General features: G+C 39.0%; 1 protein-coding gene across 2 annotated transcripts in view; it reads left to right on the top strand.

Moving 5' to 3' along the window:
* The first annotated feature begins 2,537 nt into the window (after positions 1-2,537).
* Positions 2,538-25,070, top strand: part of LOC114921391 (NLR family CARD domain-containing protein 3-like) — a 148,603-nt gene continuing 126,070 nt past the window's right edge. Inside the window, exons 1-3 of one of the 2 annotated variants that reach the window (XM_065956194.1) lie at positions 2,538-2,901; positions 2,951-3,251; positions 3,443-3,553. In XM_065956194.1, the coding sequence (XP_065812266.1) occupies positions 3,175-3,251; positions 3,443-3,553 (188 nt within the window). In that variant the 5' untranslated portion in view covers positions 2,538-2,901; positions 2,951-3,174. Of the gene's footprint in view, positions 2,902-2,950; positions 3,252-3,442; positions 3,554-25,070 lie in introns of those variants that run through there. The other variant, XM_065956196.1, reaches the window with a different exon arrangement.

Raw genomic sequence — 25,070 nt, 5'->3', positions numbered from 1 at the left:
TAAAGAGCACATGTCACTCCACCGTTCTTCTACTCAAACTGGATCACAGTTACTGCTCATATCAAATTTAAAACTCTGCTGCTCGCTAACAAAACAGCCACAGAAACATCTCCTCCTTACCTAAACTCTCTGATCCAGGTCTACACTCCCTCCCGCCCACTACGCTCTGCCAATGAAAGGCGTCTGATCCAAACTTCACAACAGGGTCTTAAGTCTCTGACTAGACTCTTCTCCTCTGTCGCCCCCCGGTGGTGGAATGAACTTCCAAACTCCATTCGATCTGCAGAGTCCCTCTGCACCTTTAAGAAAAAGCTAAAGACCCAGCTCTTTATGAACACCTACGGCCTTCATGATGATGATGATGATGATGATGAAGATGGTGGTGATGATGATGATAATGATGGTGATGGTGATGGTGATGGTGATGGTGATGGTGATGATGATGATGATGATGGTGGTGATGATGATGATGGTAATGATGATGATGATGATGATGGTGATGGTGATGGTGATAGTGATGATGATGATGATGATGATGGTGATGATGATGAATATGGTGATGATGATGGTGATGGTGATGGTGATGGTGATGATGGTGATGGTGATGATGATGATGGTGATGGTGATGGTGATGATGATGGTGATGATGACGGTGATGATGATGATGATGATGATGGTGGTGGTGGTGATGATGATGGTGGTGGTGATGATCTGTGGTGCTAACCTAGCTTAAATATAGCTTAAATATAGAACGATTTCGTTAAAAACAGAGGACCCAGCAGCCCACGTATTTTCAATAATGATCAAAACAACTGGATTTTTTAAAACACAGTGTTTAAATATTAGACTTTGAATACGGTGGTTTGTTGTACTTACACATTTCTTCATCGTAGACCGGCAGAGCGCTTTCGGCGTAGCTGGGCTGCGTAAGTCATCAGGGCAGTACGCTAAGTGGGCGGGGCGTGTTACCAGGGCTCCTGACCCCGGACCCTACTGAGCAGACTCTGGCTCCAAATGACGTCAAAATTGCAAGATGGAAGCGCCCCTAAGCGGCGTATTTTGGCTTCAAGAACGTTGAGTGGGAACAGCTACAGTGCGCGCCCACTGATGTTTACTCATTTTAATTTTCATGTTTATATACTTTGCATTTTTTGGTTATGAATTCCGATTATATAGGTGCGTATGAAATTGTTTATTATTCTCTGCCGATTAACATGATTGTCTGACATCTGAATGAGTGACGTAATCTGAAGGTGTGGTAGAATCTTTTAATTTAGCTCAGGTGTGGAGACTGAATGTGAGAGTGGAAGGGCAAACAATTTTTCAACCGCACTGCACCACTATGAATGCACAGTTTCGGAGTCTTTTTGTTTGAAGTAACAGTTAAGGAATGCATTTGCTGCTCTAAATAAATAGCTCATCGTGATCAATATCAGACTGTGCATTGTCTTACTGACCGCTCTTAACATGTGCTTTTTAAATCTTTAACTGATGAAGGGGTTGCATAATTAATTTTGAATAAGTTGCATTGTTAATAATTAATCTTAAAGTGAAATACAAATAAAAAGACTGAAGTGAAATGAACAGACTGAGAAGTTTTTCTCATTTGACAAAACAGTTCTTGATTTAGTTTATGTAGTGGATATAACATGCAGTTAAAAAGCTTAATCACAATATATTGTATCGCAATTTTCAGCATATCGCAACATTTTAAAAATCGCAATAGAATCGTATCATGTCTCGAGTATCAAACTTCTGACACTGAGCTGAGGAAGACCTTTCTGAAAGACGTCCAAACCAACAGATCTCATTGGGTAAGGCTGGTAAAAAAATCTCCTCCAATATCATCCTGAACACCAGTGTCCACCAGGGCGGCACCCTCAGTTTACTCCATATTTCTACTCTGCAGACACAACTACCACCACACCCATCGCTCCAACACTTGGATTCAGTTTGCAGATTACTCCTCAAATGTGGGTCTGTTATGGATAAGTGTAAAGAGCTTTCAGAGAGGAGGTCCAGACATGATCTGCATGGTGCACTGACAACAACCTGAGTCCCAACAGCAGGAAAACCTCATTGTTAGCTTCAGAAAGGAAACAGTTTGACCACTTCAGGAGGAGGTGAATCTGACCGCCAGTCTTTAGATTCTCCGAGTTCATGAATCTGAGGACCTGATCTGGAGCCTGAACACCTGGGTCCTGGTAAGGAGGGCCCAGCAGCTCTTTTTGACATGTTATTGTTTTATGATTCAAAGTCCTGCAGTGAAGCCTCCTCTGATAAGATAAAACTTTATTGATGCTAGAGGATCAATTCAAATGTTTCAGCAGAAGAAAGACAGAGAAGAGTTTAAATAAAAAAAATTAAATTCATCAAATTAAAACAAGAAGGAGATGATGACAGACCTTAAAAAAGAGTGATTCATGTCCAAGTTACAGACTGTGCTGTAAATACACACAGAACCAACAAATAGTTTAATTCATAGAATAATATACCATCTAAGAGAGAACAGAAGATTGGATCAGAATACCAGCTGAACCAGGTAGATGTGATGTTTGTAGACTGACAGTGAGGTGATGATGATGATGATGATGAAGGTGAACCAGGTAGATGTGATGTTTGTAGACTGACAGTGAGGTGATGATGATGATGATGATGAAGGTGAACCAGGTAGATGTGATGTTTGTAGACTGACAGTGAGGTGATGATGATGATGATGAAGGTGACCAGGTAGATGTGATGTTTGTAGACTGACAGTGAGGTGATGATGATGATGATGATGAAGGTGAACCAGGTAGATGTGATGTTTGTAGACTGACAGTGAGGTGATGATGATGATGATGATGAAGGTGAACCAGGTAGATGTGATGTTTGCAGACTGACAGTGAGGTGATGATGAAGGTGAACCAGGTAGATGTGATGTTTGCAGACTGACAGTGAGGTGATGAAGATGATGATGAAGGTGAACCAGGTAGATGTGATGTTTGTAAACTGACAGTGAGGTGATGATGATGATGATGATGATGATAATGATGATGAAGGTGAATCAGCAGCTTCATCTCTTTGTTTTCTCCACAGCTGAAGATCTTTGATTGGATGTGACTTCAGCAGCTGAACTCCATCAGTGTTGTTGTAGTGACAGAGTGCAGCTCTTCCAGCAGGGGGCACTCTGCTATGAATCAGTGTGAGGACACAGAGGAGAGAGTCCCTCCCTCTAAAACCTCTCTGTGTGAGGAACATGAAGCTCTGAGGTGAGGATCTCTAACTGTCCATGACCCTTCTCCATGTCACAGCTCAGCACTCACATCACATCACCTTCATCATCATCATCATCATCATCATCATCACCATCATCATCATCACTCCAGCTTCATCATCATCATCTTCATCACTGTCTCATCTGCTGCTCACAGTAACTAATAATGTTGTTTGTTTGTATCAGGATGCAGGAACAGAGACCAGACTCTCCTGGACCCAGCTGTGTGTCCATGAAGAGTGACCAGTCTAAAGATGTTATTATCGACTTTAAAGATGGACGTCCTGCTGATGGAAGGTGAGATCTGAAAACTGAAGTTTATTTTCTTTGTTTTAAGACTCCTGTTGTGGTCCAGCACTTTATAGAGTCATCAGTAGACAGACAGACAGACAGACACGCAGACAGACAGACACACACACACACACACAGACACACAGACTGACAGGCAAGTGTTTTGTTACCCGTCTCTCTACAACCGGGTAACAAAACACGCCAAGACTGTGTCCAAACAACAACAAAGCCACACACTGATTATTGCCATCTGCCTCTTACTACAGTGACTACAGTGTCCCAGCCCGCTAAACCAACCTGCAGAAGATGGTACCTGCACCCCTTTCACAACTAGGAGGAGTAACAGCACCTTCTACCTGAGTGCCATGGGGGGCCTGCAGTCTGCCGGGGACGTGGCGTCCAGTGTTGCGGGGATTTCGGTGAGCGGGGATGGCGGTGTGTGTCCGTGGATCATACCAGGTGTGCTGGCGTCTGCACCAGCGGGGCAGCCGGCAGCGGTGGGGTGCCTGGATGCCGGTGCGCTGCCCGGGAGCATCGCGAGGACGGCGTTTCCCCGTGTTTGTACTTTGGCAACAAACATCAAAGGTGACGATCCTCCCACACGATCAGTAAAAACTCTGACTGTTGGCGAATGTAACTCTAACCAAAACATTAATCCACGTGGAGCCAGAAGGCATACAGCTGATCCAAAAAAAAATCAAAAAGTGATCAAATTCAACATCTTCTAATGGACTCAAATCTAGATTTTCTATTCTTGTCTGAGACTTGGCTGCATGAAAACTCGCCATCTGCAGCATTAGAGGTACCTGGCTATCAAATCTTCAGAAGAGATAGAGTGACATCAAAGGGAGGCGGGGTCATGGTTTATGTGAAGGATAGTAGTCAATGTAATGAATTAACTTGGTCAAATTGTGAGTTGGAATGTATTGGCTTGAATATCACTTTGTCACCACAAATGTCTTTTGTCCTGATTGTAATTTACTGCCCACCCTCTGCAAATAATGCATTTTATGAAAAGTTCCAAAACATGCTTGTAGAGTGCAATTTTAAAAAAGAGGTGATAATAATGGGCGATTTTAATGTTAATTGGGAAGATAAGGCTACTAGAAAGAACCTCAAACAAATAACTGATGGTTTAGATCTCTCACAGCTGATCAACGGTCCAACAAGAATAACCCAATCCACCAGAACTCAGATTGACTTGGTATTTAGTAACAGACCTGAGAGAATGACTAAATCTCTCAATATGATAACTAGGATATCTGACCACAATCTTATTCTGGTGATCAGAAAATTAACAAAAACGAAATTTAGCCCCTCAATTGCCAAAGAGAATGAATCTCTTAGAATTCCTAAGAACAAGCAGGAATGTTTTAAAAACACTATAAATAGCGTCAATTGGAATGATTTGCTCTTAGGAAAAAACTTGCAGGAGGGCAGTCAAATATTCTCAAGTAAAGTGCATAGTGTCATCACAGAATTTTCTCGTAAGTTTAAGTATAGGAATAAAAAGAACAGTCTTCCCTAGATAAATGCAGATATTTTAAAACTGATGAAAGAGCGAGATCTGGCGCTGGAAATGGCCATTAAGACCAGATTGTTCCACGACAAATTTCATTTTGCCATGTTAAGAAATAAGGTGATAACAGGGTTGAGGAAGGCTAGGGCTGATTTTTTTCAGCAACATTCAAATGTATGCTGACGATACAGTTTTGTATGTGTATGGTTTAATAAAAGCAGAAGTTGCTTCAAAACTAACAACCGCAATGGTCAAAATTACAGCATGGCTTAATCAGTGCTGTCTCCAACTTAACGTGTCTAAAACTGTTGGTATGTTCTTCACTAAAACAAATGACTCAAACCAGATATCCGATCCAGATATACTTGTGTCAGGAGAAAAACTACAGATTGTAAAAGAATTCAAATACCTTGGCATTATACTTGACTCCAATCTGAACTTTAAAGCACATGTAAAAAAAGTCTGTAAACAAATTAAATTTAACCTTGCCACCTTCAGATTTATCAGAAACTCTACTCTCTCAGAATGTCAGAATGTCTACTGAAGCAGCCAAGATGTATTCAATGATTTTCTCATATATGACCTATTGTTTGACAAGCTGGTCTCAGGCAAGTCACACCACATTAAAATGACTACAGTCTTTGTATAAACAGACAATAAAAGTTTTAGACAAAAAACTAAAGCAATTCCACCACTGTTCAATCCTCAAAAAATACAACCTCCTGAGCTGGGAGAACATGATTAAACACAAAAATGCATGCCTCCTTTATAAAATCACACATGGTTTGGCCCCTCCCCCACTCAGAGAGTTTGTAAGCATACGAACAAACACACATCACTTCACGAGGGGTGTCTAAAGAGGCGACTGCATTATTCCTCCACGGAAGTGTGTTTTTAGTCAGTCGGCCTTTTCTGTTACAGCCTCACGTGAATGGAACAAAATCCCAACAGTTATCAGAGAGAGCAACACATATCGTTCATTTGGTTCAAATCTGAAACAGTGGCTATTTGATAACCACATCTGCCAGCACTAAACCTGTTCCACTCGCTGCTGCCCCCTTGTGTCTGGTTGTTGATGAACGTGTCCTGTTTTTGAAATGAATGTGGCCTGCGTGTTAGTTGTCTGTTGAGGTGAGCTTCAGGTATAGCTCACTCAATGTTTTTTATGTGACCTTGTGTAATTTGTAATTTGTACGTGTTTATTGTATATTGTGTTACATGTTGTCTTGTTGTGTGCACGTTACAGTTACTTTAGTAGGTTATTGGATACGTGCTTTTACTAATACTTGTTTTTGTAGCTTTTAGCAATGTTTGAATTTGTTTTGTTTTTTTAGGGAGCCTTTTATAAAATCTGGCCAGGGACAACAGATGAAAATTAGCCTTTTGGCTAACTCTGGCATATTTACAGAAATGTTTATTAATATGCAATGTCCCTGTAAAATAAAAACTAAAAAAAAACTAAAAAAAAAATAAGCAGTACAGTCTTCTTGAGCTGCTCCGTGTTTTCCATCCAACATTACAGAAGGTCGCAACAGAGACGCTCGCTGTCTGTAAAGTTCTGTTCATCTTTGACGGCCTGGATGAAAGCAGACTGTTATTGGACTTCAAAAACAGGGAGGTTGTGTCTGATGTCACACAGAAGTCATCATTAAACACATTGTTCACAAACCTCATCAAGGGAAATCTGCTCCCCTCAGCTCTCATCTGGATAACTTCTCGACCTGCAGCAGCCAATCAAATCCCTCCTTCATGTGTTGACAGGGTAACTGAAGTACGAGGCTTCACTGACGACCAGGAGGAGGAGTACTTCAGGAGGAGGTTCAGTGATGAAGATCTGTCCAGCAGAATCATCTTACACATCAAGACATCCAGGAGCCTCCACATCATGTGTCTGATCCCAGTCTTCTGCTGGATCACTGCCAATGTTCTGGAGCACATGATGAGCACAGAGCAGAGAGGAGAGCTGCCCAAGACCCTGACTGACCTGTACTCACACTTCCTGCTGGTTCAGACAAAGAGGAAGAAGAACAAGTATAATGAGGGACATCAGACAAGTTCACAAGAGCTGATGGAGACCGACAGGGAAGTTCTTCTGAAGCTGGGGAAGCTGGCGTTTGAACATCTGGAGAAAGGAAACATCATGTTCTATCAAGAAGACCTGGAGCGATGTGGTCTGGATGTCACAGAGGCCTCAGTGTACTCAGGAGTTTGTACAGAGATCTTCAAAACAGAGTGTGAGATCTCCCAGAAAACAGTCTACTGCTTTGTTCATCTGAGCATTCAGGAGTTTCTGGCTGCAGTCTACATGTTCCACTGTTTCACCAAGAGGAACACAACAGCACAGACATTTCTGGGAGAAACATCTGTAGATTCAAGCCTTGATGTTCTCCTAGATGAAGCAATGGAGAAATCTCTGGAAAGTAAGAACGGTCACCTGGAGATTCTGGATGAGTTGGACCTGAAGAAGTACAACACATCAGACCAGGGGCGATGGAGACTGATTCCAGCTGTGAGGAACTGCAGGAAGGCTAAGTAAGTCCAGATGTGATGGGCATTATAAATCAGTGTCATGTACTCATTTACTTATTTATTGTACCTCACTGTTCACCAAATGGTGTTCCACTGTTAATGTTTAATTCCGTTTTTATTGAGTTTTTACATGTTGTACAGTACCAAGAAAAAAAAATACAGACTTACACGGGAGAAACAAAACAGTACAAAAACAAAACAAAACAAATAAAAACAGAACAGGCTAGGTCAATGAGTCACATTTCTAGCATTATGACATCAAAACAGAAGGAGTCAGGTTTAGGAGTGAATTCATTCCAGTCTGTACTGGTTTCTCTAGTGCATTCTTACGTAAGGCCAGTCTGCATCCTCATATATCCAAAGATAGTTCTCTTGTATATCCATACAGTCCCTTCATCAGTGTTTAGGCAGTACCCTACACTAAGTGCGAAGAGTGCACCTAAATGTCGTCTAAATATTTAGGCTGCTTTTTGTCGTGAATATCAAGTCCTGTCTCCAAGTAATGTCTGGAGGGTGTAGCGTATTATTCTACTTCTAATTTAAATTGGGGCACCAGCTCAAAGAATGAGCATAAATTAACTAACCTTAGTTAATATCATATCATTGGGGTAAATTCTCAAGCAGTTAAAACCATAAAAATACACAGACAAAGTACTGAAATTTTATGTGAAGTTTAATAAAGAAAAATGGTGAATATATAAAGGGAGTAAATATGCAAAGGATATAATTACGACAGTGATACTGACGTGACAACGTAAATAATAACAATGTTATGTATTGATTCTAAGTTGAAATGGTGTTAGAGTAAGGAGTTGAAACGATTGAGTGATTTAACTAAGTGGGGATTGAGAAAGGAAAAAAAAGGGACTTAATAACGTTGAAGAAAAGTTGATTTGAGGCTTTGATTCGGATATGACAAGCTTGGCTCTCACACTCCTGTAGCGTAATTGAATTATTAAAATGTTATATCTTTATTTAACCTCGGATTTAATAGGGGGCACCACTTCCTGTTAAAGGAAGAAAATAACTTTAATGGTATAAGTTAATTAATTAATCAGTCAGTTTCATATCTTGAAAGAAGTAAGTTCTGGAAATGTTAAACAAGAAAACACACAGACAAAGTCCTGAATTTTATGTGTAAAATTTAATATAAAAGGGGTAAACAATAATGCATAGATGAAACAGATAAAGAATATGATTATTATGATCAGGATAATGCAATTATAATGTATGGTGACATTATATATTTAGTAATGAGATAAGACGCGGTATTGTTTGAATGAATTGAAGGAAGTTTTCTCTGGCAAGCGGTTCTTTCCAGGTCCAGAGAGGTCCACGGGCCAGATTAGATGCCTTGACACCTTGGTCGGAGTGTGCAGCTGGGATGGAGATTGTACGTCGGTTCAGCCGTCGTCTTGGAAGCTTGCTTGAGCCAGAAAGAATTGATGTTCCAAAAATTGCGCGTGAAAAATAAAGTTCGGCAGAGACTTGTCTCGACGGCACAAGCTTAAAAGAAGTGATTCGGACCGAAGTCCGAAGAGAAGAGAGCCAGAGCTGAAGCTCTAAACTTCACAAACCAAAAACAAGAAGAACCCAAGATCTGAGCTGAGTGTGAACTCTTATCTGCTGGCTGAGAGGAGGGGGGTCTGCAGGCAAAGAGGGGTGCCTCCCATGGGTGACTCCCATTCTGACCGGAGGACAATTGTTTAAACTAAACCGAGTTTGCTCAATAAGATGAAGAATAAGAATCTAAACATATATACGTCACCATACCTTCATTTTGATATTATTTCTATCAGATCCACGTTGATGTAGGTTCACGTCATACATTTAGACAAACATTTCTATCAGATTCATGTTGAGATGAAAATCACACCATCTGGGAACATCCTCAGTTACTCCCAGCCTGTAGGTGAACAAAAACATGTTATACAGTCAGCATTCTTAATAAGACATATTAATAAAGTAGGAAAAGAAATTGGTGTCTTTAAATAACACCTTCTATAGCTAATATCAAAGAGTATGCTTTATAACACGTCTAAATGTGTAATTATGAAGGTTACGTATTCATGGATATTCTAACACTAGATGGCAATAGCGCTCCACGTCAAATTCCTATTAAACATAATAGAACTCTTATTGTTGTTCTGAAGATCAGATTTTGAATTTAAAAAGATGATTATGATACATTCAATGTGACAATTACAAATATCTAGATGAAGAAAGACATAGATGTTAATTTGATGCAGAATTGAACGCTGTGGTTTAATTCAGCTCTTCAACAGTCCTTCAACAGATGGTCAATTTTACGACTTTGCAGAGACTGGTTTCGGTCACAGTTCATGTCTTTGGGGTCAATTTGTAGATAGCAGAGTGTTCTGTTTCCCAGGTGTTGTAAAAGTTCAAAGCATCATGTCTGAGAGGGAGACTTAAGTCTCTGATCAGTTCCTTTGTTCCTTGGTAAACGTAATCAATATGTTAATCCACAGTCCTGAGTCCTGCAGGACAAGAGTTGTAAACGTCTCTGCTGATAACGGCTGCTGATAACGACTACACTCCTCTCATAATTGTAACGCTTCCTTACCATGCATCGTGTTCGGGAGAACTCCGCCGAATGGTACCACATAGCCCTCGTCGAGTTCTTTCGGATCGAGGATGCCGATGGTCCACGGTGACAGCCGTAGCAGATCTGGTCGGAGTTGATGATGAGAGGGAGTGAAGAAAAGCACAGCAGTCCAATAGTCGTCCGTGGGTCCGTCTCTCAGCAGCTCAAAGAGTCCAAACAACGTTCTTTAGAATTGAACGGTCGTTGATTCTCACTGACTTAGATGGTCACTTCTAGTCAGTTTGAGAATAGTGAAAATAGTGATCTGGAAGACGAATGGTCAATACTTCAAAAAGAGGAAAAGAGCGGTGCGTATCTTAGGTCGTAAGGGAGACCTGAGGATGTGTGCGCCTGAAAAATAGTGGTAATTATAAGATGGAAACAAGGTCTGCAGGTCCTGCAATTCCGAGCTTAAATTGGAAGAGTTTTGCGGCAGCAAAACGTGAAGAAAACAAGAGTGGTACAAAACAAGAGTGAGCTAAGTCCGGAAATTGGCCTGGTAGCTGGAGAGGTGCCAGTCCACTTCCTGAGCACTGCCGAGGTGCCCTTGAGCAAGGCACCTAACCCCCCCACCAGCTTAGGAGCGCCCACTGTGGGCAGCCCCCTCACTCTGAAACCTCTCCATTAGTGCATGTCCATAGGATCCTGTTTGTGCATGTGCATGTGTGTGTATTTCAGCCTATGTTTGTGTAGCATGTTAACTAGACAGAGTGTAAAAAATGAATTTCCCCTCGCGGGATCAATAAAGTATACATTATTATTATTATTATTATTATTAAAAGCAACAAGAGTAGTGAAAACAAGAAAACAAGAGAGAGAGTTCGTGAAGACGGGCTGTTTTATCTCCGGCGTGACTTTACGAGGGGGCGGGGCCTAATATCTAACCTACCTCCGAAGTTTGTTCATTAATTTGATTCACTCCGAGTTCTTATTTATTAAGAGTATAAATAAGAACTTGATCATATTGTAAGATGGAGATGAGATTTATTTTTGTGAAGTTTTATTTTATAGATCTTTATTTTTCTTAGGTTGAGATAATATACATTATTTGATTTAATGCTCATTTCATTTATATTTACAATTTGTACTGTACAAGAGTATCTGTTTGATATGATGCACTATGCCTTTAAGGTTACCCATGGTTACGGTTTGAGGAGTGATATTGCTTTAAGACAAGTGAGGTGTCGATGTTGTTGTTGGGCAGTCTTGATATGTTATGCTTTGTTACGGACGGACATTAAAAAAAAATATGAGACGCACAGCAGAAGTTGTTCCCGTGCTTTTACTTACCCACACCCGAATATATATATTCAATTAAGTATGTTTAGTATTATAGTTAACGGCAAGACAACCGAGGATAATCAACATCATCCAAGAAGCGCCGTTACAATATGAACATCACCATGTCAATATTTGTATGTAGAATTCTCTCAGAAATTAAACATTTCAAACAAATATGCAATGAATAAGCATTACATCAAATCTGAGGACAGTTAGACAATTTCTGCCTGTATGGAAATAAAACCAGCGTTATAACATTCAACATTCTCAAAAACACATTAATATAGTATGAAAAGTATAAAATCATATTTTCAAATACCATCTCCTATAACTAGAACAAAATAACACAATTAACGTATCACCATTTCTTCAATCCTAAAACTTAGATCTGTGCAGCAATCTTGCCACTAGGGGGCAATAGGGCTCCACATAAGATTCAGTGAAAGTTCATCATGTAATATGAAAAGACTTCCTACATATATAATTCCGTCATAGATGATCGTAGTGGAATCTAACTCACATGAAAATGTTACTCTTGATGTCACAATTATGTATATCCGATTCAGGGATCGAACCGACATTCTTTTATATCAGAAACTGAGCATGTTGGTTGGGTCAGATTGTTCATCAGGTCTAAAGCTGTTAGGTCAGTTGTTGAAATAGTCCAGAACACATCAAAGGCATCCCCTGCCATGTTGATTAACTCGGCAAACAGTTAATCATTGAGTTGTGTTTTCTTATCAGCAAACAGGAAAGGGGGTTTTTGGGTGAGTTTGAGGTTATTCCAGGGCAACACGTTACAAGGGGTATATCCAATTGACTTAGATCCAGGTTTTTCCATTTAGCACTGTAATACGGGTTGCAGCAGTAAATCTGTTGTGCTGATTTGTAATAGTTCTCCATGTCTGGTAGAGATAACCCCCCTTTTTCTTTGGGTAGTTGTAATGTCTTATATCTAACCCTGGGTTTTAGGCCTTTCCATATGAACCCTAAAAACATAATTTTCCACTCAACAGATTGTTTTGAGCGTATTTCTAAGAGTATTAATTGAAATAGAAAAAGTAATAGTGGTAAAATGGTAATTTTTATTATGTCTATGTGATTATATAGGTCTAGCGGTAATAAGGACCATCTATTTAAGTCTGCCTTTAATTTTTTATGTCGCTGGCAAGTAGTTCATATCCTAAATATTGGATAGATCTTTTAGGATTTTGATCCCCAGATATTTAATAATGTCATTGTCCCAATCACAGTTAGAAAGGTTATGTATTTGTATTTTGGATGTTTAATGATATGAGATGATCTGAGTTTTATGTTTATTTAATTTATAACCCGAATAATAACCAAATGTTTTCAAACAGGACAATAAGTTAGGCAAACTCAAATCAGGCTGTGAAATTGTGATCAGTACATCATCGGCGTAGAGGCATGTTTTAAATTCCAACCCGTTAATCCAGATTCCTCTTATTTTTTGACACTCCCTAATTGCTTGTGCAAGAAGCTCGATGAATAGAGCAAACAGGGCTGAACTTAAGGGGCAACCCCGCCTGCAGTCTCTTTCAAGTAACACAGGGTTAGATAAACTGTCAGTCATTTTTATTCTCGCTGTGTGGGCTCTATATACATTTAAAAAAAATAGATTTACTGAACTATTAAAGCCAAAGCTTTGCAGTGTTAGGTATAAATATTCCCACCTGACAGAATCAAATGCCTTGTCGGCGTTAAGGCTGAGAACAACTGATTCATCTTTGTTTTTGCTCATATGCTTCATTAAGTGTAAAGCCCGTCTTACGTTATCTTGTGTCTGTCTGTTCTTGAGGAACCCTGTTTGGTCATCGTCTATTCAGGAATAATATTTTCTAATCTTTTAGTGATTATTGAGGCATATAGTCTGTAGTCTAGATTTATAATCGATATTTGTCCGTACAAACTGTACTCAGATTTATCTTTACCCATCTTTGGGATTACAGAGATTATTGCTTGTTTCCAGGATACTCGTATTTCTCCTCCTTTAAGTGTAGAGTTAAAACATTTCAGTGATACTGGGGTTACTATTTCTTTGAATGCTTCGTACCACACCGCTGGGTATCAGTCCACACCAGGCTACTTATCTGTTTTGAGTTTCGTGATGGCACTATCGAATTCTTGTTTTGTTATCTCACACGTCATTATTTCATTATGTTGTGCTCCAATGGACGGCAGGTCCAGTGAGTTCAAAAAACGTATAATAGGGTTCAGCACCCTCCATTTGAGAGTACAGATCCCTGTAATCATTTTCAAAAGAGCATTGTATTTCTTTTAATTTATTTACACATTTTACCTGACTGTATTTTTAATTTTATAAATCGTCCTTTTTCTTCTTGTTTCTTTCTGATTCTCCTTGCGAATCATTTTTTCCGTTGTGGTAGTATCTCTGTCTAGTATATTTACATTTGATCTCCTCATCTCCTGCCATATATTTTGTTGTTTAATAAACTAGTGTTTAGCCTCCATGTTGTACTTTTGACTTCAGTATCCAGATGTAGGGATAGGTATACACCTGCGTAGTCTGATATGTCTTTAACCCCTATTTCACATTTTATGATTCTGTGTATTTCTGTATTGAACATGGAGAAATAGTCAATTCTTGATTGTACACTATGAGGATGGGAGAAAAAAATTAACTGTATTTTTATTGGATGAGTTTCCCTCCAAATATCCACCACACCTGCTTGGAGCAGGAGCTTTTTGAAAGTGAGTGTGAGGATTGATTCTCTTCGTTAAGTTAGTGGAATCTAGTGAGGGTTGTAATTGTATGTTCCAGTCCCCCCCACAAATCAGGACTCCAGGGTCTCTTAAGCAATAATCAGAAAAAAAGGTAACTTAGGTAAGGTAACAGGGAGGGGAGGCTGCAGGGAGAAGGGCCCCTCCAGGTGCACCTGACAAGTTTTGATTTTATTTTATTAATTTTTTTTTTAGCTTTTTGTCCTGAGTTCAAAAACTGCTTTGATAGTTTTTTGTGAACACATTCAGGAGGGAATTCCCAAAGAAATTACTGAGATGGCTGATAGTGTTAATCCCTAAAACGGGAGATATCAGATGCTTTGAGCGCCCCCTTCCAGACTCTGAAGGCATTACAAATCAACCATGAGCATCATCTCTTAAAAACTCAGCAGGCATATCACAGAAAAACTGTTCTGGCAGGAGATCCTTAACCTCACTACATTTTATTCTTTGCTGAATTGTTTGATTTCTGGATCATTCTGCAGCAGTCAATGTATTTTCCCGTTTATAGAAGTGAGCCAGACAGCATGAGAATGAGATCCTCCTCCTCCAGAGTTACTGTTCGATGAAGAGAGTCATCTGAATAGATCACACTTTAGATGACAGACTATAGACATGATGTAATCCTAAATAAAACTACATTTGTTTCCATTCATCTGTAGCATTTAGTGAATGTTTGAAAGATGAAAAATGTGCAGGTTTGAAAACTTTTTGTGTCAGTGACAGATTCCTCTGATGTGTAAAGTTAAGACCAAACAGGACCTGTCAAACTTTAATCATCAATTGTGAGACGTAAATATCAAACGCTTCTTAGTAATATTTTTCTATTACATGTGTCACAACAGACTTTCCCACTGTAGACTCTCAGAGACTCACTGTGACGTCGTGGCCTCAGCTCTGAAGTCCAACCCCTCCCATCTCAGAGAGCTGGACCTGAGTGGGAACAAGCTGCTGGATTCAGGAGTGAAGCTGTCTGCTGGACTGCAAAGTCCAAACTGCAAACTAGAGTCTCTGAGGTCAGATCACTGACTGTAATATATATAAGTCTATAATAGAAACGGGGTTTGAATTTGAATGTATTAAAGGTTAGGCCCTTGAGATGCATTGTCTCATCTTTAAGGGGGTCCTTACACAAATATAAAGTAATACACAAACATTTAGGATTTAGGAATCTTCATGCTGAGATTTCAGATAATGTGGAGAAAAGTTTCAAACTCTTCATGAGGATTGAAAACAATGTGCACATGAAGCCTCTGGTTTTCTCTGGTTCTGTTAAGAAATGAAATCATGAAGACTTTTGATTCAATAATGTCTGATTTGATAAATGTAACATCACAGAGCTGACTGGAGATCAGCAGCCTGCTATTCATCTGTGCGCATAAACAGCTGTATGAATTTTGTGCTGACATTTGGAGGATTTAGATTTAGTGAATACACAATCAGAAATAATCCTCTAATCATTTAGAGAAAAAACTATTCATCAGGACAAAGGGATGTTGAGATACTAATCACAACCTGAACACGTGAGAGTAGATTATACATTATTTTTCTTCTTCATTTATTCTTTATTCAGATTGAGGAACTGCAGTTTGTCAGAGATCAGCTTTTTCTGGGGCCTCTACTACGAAGCAAGTTCGATATACCCAGGTTTTTTATTTCTGTTATCTGGCTTCACTAACCCCGATGAAAGAGATTGTGCTGAACAGTCACACGAAGCTGGTTATCAACATGATAAGTAAACCCAGAGTTTCAGAGAGCATGTTCATATAAAAGGGGTGGAGTTAGCTTCATATAACGTATCACAATTATCAGAAAGTCCGCTGTCAGCAGATCATCACATCTGACAAACTCCAAACAAACTATATTACTAATATGAAGAAGTTTAAGACAAACAGGCTCCCAGAGACTAAAGTTACACAACTGCAGGAACAAATGCAGGAAGGAAAACTGGCAGACAACAAAGAAACATCGGCAAGTATTAATGTCCAAACTACGGCTTTATATTATAGGATTATTTCAGTCCCATCGTTAGTTCCCCTTAGAACTAACGATAATAACTCCTGTATTTTCTCTTCACTGGAAGTGTGTCTCTGACTCTTTTATGTGGAGAGTATAACAGTTTGAGAAGTTATGTTTCAGCTGCAGCTCTGACGATAACAAACAGAGCGGTATGGAGACACTGAACATTAAATCAGAAAATATAATTCAAAGCCATAAGAACCTATTCATAATTTTACATCTTAAAAACACAACTCAAAGACTTCGGTGCTTTTTTCAGTCTCTGTTAAAGGATATCAGTAACAAATAATCATTTGCTTTATGGACAATAATGTTATTATACGGGACACATTAAGGGTCTCTCTCCCTCCTCTGCTCTCTCCATCAGCTCACAGAGCTCCACCATCAAGAGATCTGATTGGTCAGTGGGCGGAGATTTTCACAGGTTGATCTCTTATCTGCTCCAGAGCAGGTTAGGTGTGCAGCTTAAGTTACCATGGCAATATACCCAGTTACAGTTTTTCTCAGTCGCTTTGGTACATTTCTCGAATCATCCTCGACATTTGCAAAACAGTAAGTGCATTTCTTAAAACAGTTCGTACAAATAGCAAAACACCATGGATTACTTGCAAAAGCCAGTCTCTTGCTCAAAATCCTTAGTTCATCTCTCAAAAGTAAATATCTGTGTCAATGAACATGTCAATGCCATCAGAATGACAAGTCCTTGTGTCCTTGTGTACAGATAAGACAGTCAAATTGCTTAGTCATGTTGTCAATATAATAGTGTACTCTGGAGGGGTGTTCTGATATAAACTATGGCTAAAGTTCTGATGACAATTATTGTAAATTGTAAGTTACACCTTAGTGTATGTGGGAGATTGATTGCAAGAGACTGGACAAGATTCACATTCACGCTTTTACTGTTTGTACTGTAATTTGTTGACAGACCATGTCATTGAGATACAGAAAGGAAAAGACAGCACTGCATAGCACAAAGAAAAAAACAAAAGTAGAAATGTAAACATAGGACAATCTCCTTAGGGAAAACTGTACATGCAGTGCTGTAGGAATTACAGTGCAGTCTTCCTACACCTCCTGAAGTTCCTGTCTGTTGGGCCACAAATTCTCATCCACATCACAATGTGGCTGGTGATCATATACTTTCCAGTATTTCCAGTTGTCCTCCCAACATTTGGCTGCACCCTTCGACCAGCCTCGGCCATTGTAAGCCCATGATTGAGAACGTGGTCTACAAGTGTGGCTCTTATCTCATCAGGAACGCGCATATGTCCTCGGCCTCTTCTGCCTCTTCCACTGTTTTGCCTCCCAGCTCCTCCGCCACGCAACCTCACTTTTTCTTCTTCTCTCTGGCTGTTGACCCCATCCAATTCCTTGTACTTCCATTGTCAGACATTGTAACATTGAGTTGTGCTCCGGCTATATATATACTTGCCAGTTGATGGTTCATGAGATGCATCTTTGAGCTGTTTCAGAAAACTGGTTGATCTAATGCTTCACATATTTCCCTTCGTTAGAGAAAGTCAAGATTCACCTGGGAGCAATTTACCAGTTCAGGACAGATTTAGAAAACAAGTCTAATGGAAATGTATAGAAATATGCTTGACATATTATGACAACTTGTTCAACCATTTTGCATGTAAAGACTTATGCAATGAACTAATGCCTAAATGTTGTGGGGGGTGAGACTATTCAACAGAGACCCATTATAATACATTTTGATCAACATGACATAAGCAATTGATAATGTAGGAAACAGCAGAGAATTGTACATAATCATTTGCATGGATGTACCAAAGCATATGCAACTTGTTCAAAGAAATGAGAAACTGTTTTTTTGATGTGCACAAGTGACACAATGATGTGAAGATTGAACAAGTAGTTTTGAGAATTTCAATTCTGATCTGAGAAATGTACCAAAGCGACTGAGAAAAACTGCAAGACGTGAACGACCTTCATAGGAATGAAAACCCAGGGTTTACCCTGAAGTTACCTCGCTAACCCCAAATCCTGCTTCGTAGTGCAGGCCCACAAGTTGTCATGACGACAGAAACTAAAATGTAAACATTACAGTAGCTACATGTTCATCTCTCCCTTGTGAGCCTTCTGTCATCATTGCACATTGTGAATGTTTTTATTTTTGCTTTTTCAAACTACCAATCTTTATTTTGATAACTTGTGAGGCATTATGTGATATTATTGGATGGATGATAGATGGATGGAGAGATATATGGATGGAGAGATGGATAGATAGATGGAAAGATGGATGGAGACATGGATGAAAGATGATGGATAGAGAGATTCAGAGAGAGAGAGATGGATGGAGAGATTGATAGACATGGATGGAAAGAGATGGATGGGATAGATAGATAGATAGATAGATACTTTATTCAGGAGTATCCCGTAGCTCACACATACGTGTTAAAACAATGAACATGTTCATTTTAAAAACAGGACCCCAAACAAAGTCAGGAATCATGAAGAACTGCAAAGATTAAATGAACAGAAAATTAAAACACTAAAAGTCTCTGCAGTCCTAAATAGTTATTGTGATTGCACCAATCCCCAGAGAGCGTTAAAGGTGCACGATGTTCTACAGCTGAGCCGTCAGCAGAGGGAGTAACAGGTGAAATGTCGGCTGTCAGAGCTGGCAGGACAGAACAACGCTGTGTGTGTGTGTGTGTGTGTGTGTGTGTGTGTGGACGTGAAGCTGCCCTAACTGAATGTAAAATCCCACACTAAGACACCAATAGAAAACCATTCTGTGGTTCAGTGTAAAAGTACAAAGGTGGAGTGGGGCCGAAGCTTTGTTACAACGCTGTGGGGGAATCTGATGACTTCCTGCTGATGAAGGTAGTCAGTGTAGAAAATGATTTCTGTGATCTGTCTTCTTTTCTCATTAGCTACTGATGATATCTGACAGAATGTGAGCGATCAGGATGCTGGTGGTGCAGAGAGGAGCAGCTGTGTCCTGATGATCCACAGAGGATGAAGCAGCAGTTCCACTGTCATACTCACAGTTGAGTCCAGCATTAACCCTAAGTGTTCCTCCTGACGTGACAGAGTATCATCAGAGTTCATGGACTGCTCTGCTGCTGCTCCGTCCTGATACACACTCTGCTGACATACTGAGACTCTTCCACACTCGACCACCTCCTACACCTGAACCTGGTTTCATTTGGTCTTTTTTTCTTTTTCTAAACAAACTCTAAACCCAAACCAGTCACCACCAAGTTATATTCACTGGAATTGTACATTTAAAGACTTTGGTAAATATATTGATTAGTTTTTGGAGAGTCAATGTGATACCTGCTTGATTAATTAGTGCACACTCCACTCGCTCTGCTTCTCCCGTTCCTGTTAACTGTGACACACTCACACACTTACGACATCCCTGCTGTAAATGCATAGATTATTTTCTGATTTCTCCTGTTAAATATCAAACTGTGCCATGTTGTAGGAAAGTGCAGCTGTTTGTACCTGATTTTATCTGGTAATCACATTGGTTTTGATACGTCATTTAATAACAACAAGCTTCCTCCTCATGGGGCTCAGCTGCTGTTAAAACAATTGAATGTCAAGTTATGTTTTAAGATTTAATAAAATATGCTGCTGATGAACTAAGTCCCCTGCAGACTTAAGTTATTGGCCGAGTCAGATGGCCGATTCAAGGCGCCATATTTACACCTATGTGAAGTCTTCTATGAAAGTCACAGAAGCGCAACGGGGGGGCGAAGTGATCCCACCTCTGTGCTCTTCAGGGGGAGTAACAGAGGCGTTACAGAGGCCAGACAGGATCGGTGGAGCCAGCAGGGGAGAACAGCGCTGTGTGTATGTGTGTGTGGAGCTCCCGATGTGTGTTTACGTCTTGTTCTCCTGTGCTTCCACAACATCGTAACACAATGTGAATTCACAGTCTGGGACACCTAACTCATCACTGCTTCAAAATGTGGGCTCAGTCTGACCTCTAGTGGAAAACACTTAGAACTGCATGAAATAGTTAGGTTTTTCTTTGAAAGACTTTTCGAAGTTGCCATTACAGATGATGCTTCTCCTGCAAAAGGCTCAAACTCAACTAGGAAAGCAAAGATAACTAAAGGGAAACCCAAAATGATTCATAAAAGATTGTACAAAAGTTTCTTTCAGGACTCGTTTTGTACTGCTGTAAATAAATTATGCTGGTCCGATGTTTACAAGGTAGATCATCCCGATGATGCCATTGAGGCTTTTGGGGACATATTTTACCCAGTAGCAGACAAACATGCACTGATTAAAAAACATACCGCAAAAATTGCCCGAACAGACTGGATTGATGATGAGCTAAAAAGCATAATGCTTGACAGAGATGTGGCAAAAAATATTGCAAACAAAACAGAGAGTAGGGATGACTGGGAAATCTACTGTAAACTGAGAAACATAGTTACTAAAATGAATAGGAAAAGTTATTTTATCAAACATAAAATAAATTAGTGTAAATTTGATTGAAACAAACTGTGGGGCACACTTAATGAAATAATGGGAAGAAATCCTAGCCAAATCCTATTTATTTTATTGATGCAGGTGACTCATTTCTCACTAAACCGCATGAAATTGCTGATTATCTAAATAATTTCTTTATAAACAAAGTAGAAAAATTGAGAGATGAAATGTCATCCATTAATTTATCTCCATTGCATGAGTGAAGAACTACACAGCTCGTTAAAGGTAACCACTCCCTTAAATTTGAATTAAATACAGTAAATATAAAACAAGTGGAACAACAATTATCATCTATAAATATGAAGAAAACCAGGAGGAAGGGATAATCTAGATGGAAAGCTTTTAAAATTGGCTGCTGGGTGTATAGCGGGACCAGTTTGCCACATCTTTAACAACAGCATAGGAAAAAGTATTTTTCCCTTAGCATGGAAAGAGGCAAAACAAAAAGCAGAAGAATTCAGTGGTAAAAACTATAGACCAATTAGTCTGCTTCCAATTCTTAGTAAACTGCTGGAAAAGATTGTTTGTGACCAAATACAGTGTTTCTTTAAAGAAAATAGGCTAACTACTGATTTCCAACATGCTTACCAAGAAGGACACTCCACAGGAACAGCATTGACGCAGATGACTGATGACTGCCTTACTTATATCGATAGTAATAATTTAGTGGGAGCAGTGCTTCTTGATTTTAGTTTGGCTTTTGATGTCTTGGATCATGAACTGTTGTTACATAAACTAAAATGCTACAAATTTCCACCTTACACATTAAGTTGGTTTGAGAGTTATTTGTCCAATAGGAAACAATTTGTATTTCATAATGGTAGTTTTTCAAATGTGAAAGCTGTACAATGTGGTGTACCACAAGGGCGTTGTTTGGGACCTTTATTCTTCTCAATTTTTACCAATGACCTTCTTCTTGTTCTAAATCAAGCCCGAGCAGTGATGTATGCAGACGATACAACACTTTACTTAACAGCAGCATCAATTGGGCAATTATCGAGTACTTTGGATCAGGAGCTACAGGCTGTCGTAAACGGGGCATGGGGTAACAAGTTAATTCTTAATTTATCAAAACAAACTAATTTTAGACTAAAAGATATCCCACAGTTACACGTATCTGTAAAAGGAGTGCCTGTGGAACAAGTAGAAGTTAAACTCCTTGGTTTGATATTAGACAGCAGACTGAAGTGGTCTAAGCAGATTGAGAAAACTGTTTAGAGTTATGGGGAGAGGTCAGCAGTTATAAGGAGATGCACAAAGTTTTTACCACAGCATTGTATCTCTCGTGTTATACAAATATTAGTCCTAACTCACTTATACTATTGTCCAGTAGTGTGGTGAAGTGAATCAAATAAAGACTTGGATAAATTACAGCTAGTCCAGAACAGAGACTGGCGCTGAACTGTGACAGACTAGCTAATATCACTAAAATGAACTTAATTTTAGGTTGGTTGTTGGTGAAAGAAAGGACGATGATTTCTCTGCTTTCTGTTTTAGAAATATTTCAACGTGAACATTTGAGAGATTACCTTTTTGACTTGCAATAGGGTCATCTTGGTGTTCTTGATTTGTACTTTGCCTGTTATTGTGCTGTCATTTATTTCTATTTTTGACTTTTTCTGTTCCGTCTTGGACTTTTTATAATTTAATTTGTGTGGATTTTAAATTCATGTTTGTATGAGTGGACCACAGGAAGAGTAGTCGCTACTTAGGTAGTGGCTAATGGAGATCCAAATAAACAATAAACAATAACCATCACAATGTTATTTACCAAATATCAAGACCATCTTGTGTGGAATTTCAAAATAAAATAAAAAATATGAATTAACAATTAAACTGCTTTTAGGTGTGATAGTGGGGAGGAGGATGTGCTACGTTTATTAAAGGAAATATTTCATTCAGAGCGGTTAGTAAAGGGAGGGAGGGAGAATTCATACTCATAGAAATGTGGACAGATGTAGGACAGATTACTATCATCAATTATTATAATAAAACTGGATCTTAACAAATGAAAGCAAATACAGGGACAGACTAAAAACCATATGGTCTGGAGTGGAGATTTGAACTCACACAGCACATTGTGGGGAGGGAAAAGACGGATACTAAATAATAGAACAACCTTAGGAAGACAGTCACTTGGTGTGTATAAATGATGGCAGAAGAACACAAATAAATATTCATACAGGAAACAGTTCAGCAGCAGATTTGATGCTGGTTTCAAGAGAATTGGCAGGAATATGTGAGTGGGTAATATGGGAAGAAACAACAGTTGGAAGGGACCATTTTCCAATATTTTGTAATATATATGTGGATAGAGAGGTAAATGAGGAGGAAAGAGAGGAACAGTGGGTAAAGCTAAATGAGATCAATTTCAGTATGTGAGAGGGGAAGTGGGGAAATAGACATCACTCGAGATTGAGAAGAGGTTGGCAAAAAGTTTAGAGAAGTGATTTCAAAAGCAACAAATTTAACCATTCCTAGAAGTGAAGGGAAATAAGAAAGCAGTCCCATGGTGGACAGAAGACTGTAGTAAAACCATTAAAGAAAGTTATAGCATTTAAAGCTCTAAAAAGAACTTATCATTTTCAGAAATTAACAGAATAAGATCACAGGCACAAGATAGGAAAGTTATTAAAGAAGCAAAGAAAAGAAGATGGAGGGATTTTTGTAGGTCAATCAGCAGATAAAGTCCAATAAATGATGTATGGGTATGATTAGAAAGATGAGGGGTATAAGAAAATATATAATTTACCCAGTAATAAAAAAGGGAGAAGAAACAGCAGTATCAAATTAGGATAAAGCAGAAATAATGGCTAAAACTTTTACTGAAATTCATAGCTCAAATAATGTAACAGAGGAAGGGAAACAAGGGAGGGAAAGAACTAAAGAAGCATATGTTGGGATTTGAAACAGACAAGAAGGATCAGGTGTGATGGATTCCCCTTTTTCAATTGAAGAAATGAGAAGAGCAATAACTAAAGCAGGGCTAACATCTCCAGGAAAAGATCACATTCGTTACATCGTGTTAAAACATTTGGGAAGTCAGATAGAAATCAAACTTTTAGGAGTATATAATAGAGTATGGGAGGCAGATTACCTAAGAAAGAAGCAATCATTGTACCTACAATAAAACCAGGAAAGGACCCTACAAACACCACAAGTTACAGACCTATTACACTCACTTTACATGTCGGAAAAATGATGAAAAGGATGATCACAGAATGAACGACATATTTCATAGAAACCAGAGGATTACTTTCATCATATCAGAGTTAGGAAAGGGAGGGGAACAATGGGTCCAGTTGTTATTTTTAGAGACAGAAATAAGGAAAGCTCAGTTCCCTACTCTCTCTCTCTCCCTGATTTCCAACTCTATCCACTGTCCTATCTCTCAAATAAAGGCACAAAAATGCCCAAAAATAAATCTTTAAAAGAATAATTTTAAAAAAGCCTATGACGTGATTTGGAAAGAGGGGATTAATGATTAAACTGCAAAAAATGGGAATAACAGGTAAAAGTTTAAATTGGATTAAAGATTTTTTATTTGATAGATATTCAAGTCAAGATGGGGGCGGCTATATGAACTAGATATGAGGTAGATAACGGAACTCCTCAGGGAAGCATTATTAGCCCACTACTCTTCTCAATAATGATTAATGATGTGTTTTCTGGAATGGATTCTGATATTGGACAATTGCTATTTGCTGGTGATGGGGCATTGAGGAAAAGAGGGGAAAAAATAACATTAGTTCAAAATAATATACAAAATGCAGTAAGGGCAGTGGAGAAATGATATTACTCATATGTGGGTTCAAGTTTTCTGTGGAGAAGACAAAAGTAGTTACATTTACAAGAAAGAAAATAAGAGAGGCTGATATTTAAATGTTTAGAAAAAACAAGTCAACACTTTTTGGTTTCTAGAGGTTTTATTTGATTCAAAATTGACATGGAGTGATCATATAAACAAGATGGTTGTTAATGTAATGAGATGTCTGACTGGGTCAGACTGGGGAGCAAGTAGAAGTGCTTTGAAGAACATTTATGTTGCTTTGATAAGAAGTGTTATAGAATATGGAAGTTTAGTACATAGGGGAGCAGCCAAAACACAATTTAAGAAAATACAGGTTATACAAAATCTGGCCGTAAGATTATGTTGTGGGGTTCTAAGGACTTCTCCAGTTACAGCAGCCCAGGTTGAGATGGGAGAGGTCCCGCTGGACTTCAGATTTAAACAACTAATGATGAACTACCGGGTAAATCTCCAAGGTCAAAAAGAGGAATACCATCAAACAGTGAAAGCCCTCCGTGATGGGAAAGTGGAAAAGCAAAAA

Source organism: Labrus bergylta, chromosome 6 (genome assembly GCF_963930695.1).
Source record: "Labrus bergylta chromosome 6, fLabBer1.1, whole genome shotgun sequence".
NCBI classification, from domain to species: domain Eukaryota; kingdom Metazoa; phylum Chordata; class Actinopteri; order Labriformes; family Labridae; genus Labrus; species Labrus bergylta.
The sequence above is the reverse complement of the archived record's forward strand: the minus strand, read 5'-3'. Positions and strand labels throughout refer to the sequence as shown.